Source organism: Arachis duranensis, chromosome 3 (assembly GCF_000817695.3).
Source record: "Arachis duranensis cultivar V14167 chromosome 3, aradu.V14167.gnm2.J7QH, whole genome shotgun sequence".
In the NCBI taxonomy this organism is placed as follows: domain Eukaryota; kingdom Viridiplantae; phylum Streptophyta; class Magnoliopsida; order Fabales; family Fabaceae; genus Arachis; species Arachis duranensis.
Genome location: NC_029774.3, coordinates 71,663,634 through 71,666,611, shown reverse-complemented (window position 1 = coordinate 71,666,611; position 2,978 = coordinate 71,663,634). Strand labels below are relative to the sequence as shown.

The window sequence follows — 2,978 nt, the reverse complement described above, 5'->3', positions numbered from 1 at the left end:
GGATTCTTTTATTTTTCCACCCTTTTGGAACCTTCTTCTTGCTCTTTTTTTCTTTCTTCGGTGGCTCTTCTTTCTTGGTGGTAGGTTTTATGTCAGGGACTTTCTTCCCATTGATCAAATCTTCAATCTCTTCCTGCCTTCTTTTCTCAGCCTTCACATGTTCCTCACCCTCTTTTTCTTCTCCACTGTTTATCTTTTGCTTCAAAGGTGAGCTGATGAGTGCCTCCTTGGCTTTTTTCTTCCAGTTCAAGTCTTCCTTTTCAACTCTCATGTAGTTGTTCTCTTCAACAGTATGCTACATTTCTTTAAAGACATTTAGAATGATCTTCTCATCATGTGCTCTCAAAGTCCTTTCCCCCTTTTCGACATCAATGATGGCCCTTGTTGTTGCTAGGAAAGGCCTTCCTAGTATGATAGAATCACCTCCCTCTTTGTCCAAATCCAAAATCACAAAGTCCGCTGGGAAAATAAACTTCCCCACCTTAACTAAGAGATTCTCAACCACTCCCTTAAGGATCACCATTGATCTATCAGCTAGTTGCAAGGTCATCTTTAGAGGTTTCCCTTCTTCGATAGACAACTTTCTCATCATAGATAAGGGCATCAAATTTATACTTGATCCTAAATCACATAATGCCTTATCGATAGACATATTGCCAATGGTGCTAGGCAGAAAGAAACTCCCAGGGACTTTGAGCTTTGGTGGAAGTCCTTTTTGGATTACTGCACTACACTCTTGGGTTAAGAACACTGTTTCCCTTTCATTCCAGCTTCTCTTTTTGTTGATGAGCTCTTTGAGGAATTTAGCATACAGAGGCATCTGCCCCAATGCTTCAGCAAGTGAAATATTGATTTCCAGCTTCTTGAAAACTTCTAGGAACTTGGGGAACTGTTGGTCTTTAAGCTCTCTGTTAAACCATTGAGGATATGGAAGGGAAGAAGTATATGGCTTCTCTACCTTCTTCTATTATTGTGGATGCTCCTTCATGATTTGTTTCTCTTTTTTTGAAGCCTGGAGCTCTTTCTCCTTCTGTTCGGACTCCTCTTGGTCTTGCTTGTCTTTTTCTCATACTTGCTTCTTGCTGCCAATATCATTCTCCACAGCCTTCTTGTTAGCTTCTTTGTCATTCTTCAGGGGCCTTCCACTCTTTAATTAGATTGCTTTACATTCTTCTTTGGGGTTGGAAATGGTATCACTTGAAAGTTCACTGGTTGGTCTTTCAGCCATTGTTTGCTTGGACACTTGTCCAATTTGCCTCTCCAGGTTTCTTAGTGAAGCTTCATAGTTCTAATTGGCCAGCTCTTGATGCTTGATCATCTTCTCCATCATCATCTCCAAGTTGGAGATCCTTTGAGCTTCTTGATGTGGTTGTGGTTGAGCATGGGATGTAGATGGTGGATGATAGTTGTTTTGGTTAGCGGATGGGTTGTTGGGTGGATAGTAGTTGGGTTAAGGTTGATTGTTTTGATGGTTTTGATAGTTTATGTTTCTGGAATTATTCTGGTTTGAGTTTCTCTGCCAAGGCTGCTGGTTTTGATTGTCTCCCCACCTCAAATTGCGCTGGTTCCTCCAGGATGAGTTGTAGGTATCTCCATGAAACTCATTTTGTCCATCTCCTTGGTTGTGCATGTATCGGACTTGCTTAGGCTATTGCTCTTCATAGCTCTCTTCATTTTGTCCCCATGTAGGTGATGGTTGATTTGTAGTGTTTACTGCTGCAATTTGAAGACCATCAATCCTCTTGGCCATCATCTCCATTTGTTGTTGAATTTGTTGGTGCATCACCTTATTTTGTGCCAAGATGGTGTCCACACCTTCAAGTTTTAACACGCCTCTCTTTGGAGCTGGTTGGCGTTGCCTTTGATGAGCATAGAGGTACTGGTTATTGGCTACAATGTCTATTAGATTTTGAGCTTCCTCAACTGTCTTCATTAGTTGCACTGAACCTCCAGCAAAATAATCCAAGGCCTCTTGAGAGGGCCTCTTGAAATTTTAGAGTCAATCCCTCATAGAAATTCTGAAGTCTGTCCCATTCATTGAACATCTCTGGTGGACACTTCCTAATCAAGGCTTTGTATCTCTCCCAAGCCTCATAAAGTTATTCTCCATCCATTTTGGTGAAGGTTTGCACCTCTGTCTTCAATCTTATGATCCTCTGAGGTGGGTAGAATTTAGCCAAAAATTTCCTCACTAAATCCTCCCAGTTGTTGATGCTTTCTTTGGGAAATGCTTCTAACCATTGAGTTGCCTTATCCCTCAGGGAAAATGGAAATAGCAGTAACTTATAGATGTCTGGGTGTACACCATTTGTCTTAACTATGTCACATATCGTTAGAAAGATAGCTAGGTGTTGATTTGGATCTTCAAAGGGACCTCCTCCATAAGAACAGTTGTTCTCCACCAATGTAACAAGTTGAGGCTTCAACTCAAAGTTGTTGGCATAAAAATTTGGAGTGAGTATACTGCTTCCATAGTTTCTTGCATTGGGGAAGGTGTAGGAGGCTAGAACTCTCCTTTGAGGCTGGCCATTGTTATTAGCTACCCCTTCGTCTGGTGGATTAGGGGGGTTGCTGGTGGACGAAATTGTGATCCTTAATTAATGGCTCCTTGGCATGTGCCAAGGAGAACTAATTTAACTAACTGATTACTTGCACAATTCCGTTCAACTGACCATGGCACTGGTTGAATTCACAACTCCGTTCAACTAACCAGCAAGTGTACTGGGTCGTCCAAGTAATACCTTACGTGAGTAAGGGTCGAATCCACAGGGATTATTGGTTTGCAGCAATTAATATTTATTTTATTAATCTTAGTTAGGATGTCAACAAGGTTATTTGGATTAAAAGTGAAATTACTGGATTTGATAAAAGATGGAACAATGTTACTTTGATTTGCAGCACTGGGGAATATGTTGGAGTTTTGGAGATGCTTTGTCCTCTGACTTCAACTCTTCCTTGAAATCCTCTTCTCACACGCA

The 2,978-nt window shown here is 41.1% G+C and overlaps 1 protein-coding gene across 1 annotated transcript; it reads right to left on the bottom strand.

Annotated features, from left to right (window-relative positions):
• Positions 1-295: 295 nt before the first annotated feature.
• LOC107479250 (uncharacterized) lies at positions 296-1,630 on the bottom strand. Its single transcript, XM_016099399.1, has 2 exons — positions 1,551-1,630; positions 296-908 (listed from the first exon to the last, which is right to left on the bottom strand). The coding sequence occupies exons 1-2, from the start codon at positions 1,628-1,630 to the stop codon at positions 296-298; spliced, it is 693 nt and encodes a 230-aa protein (XP_015954885.1).
• Positions 1,631-2,978: the final 1,348 nt, after the last annotated feature.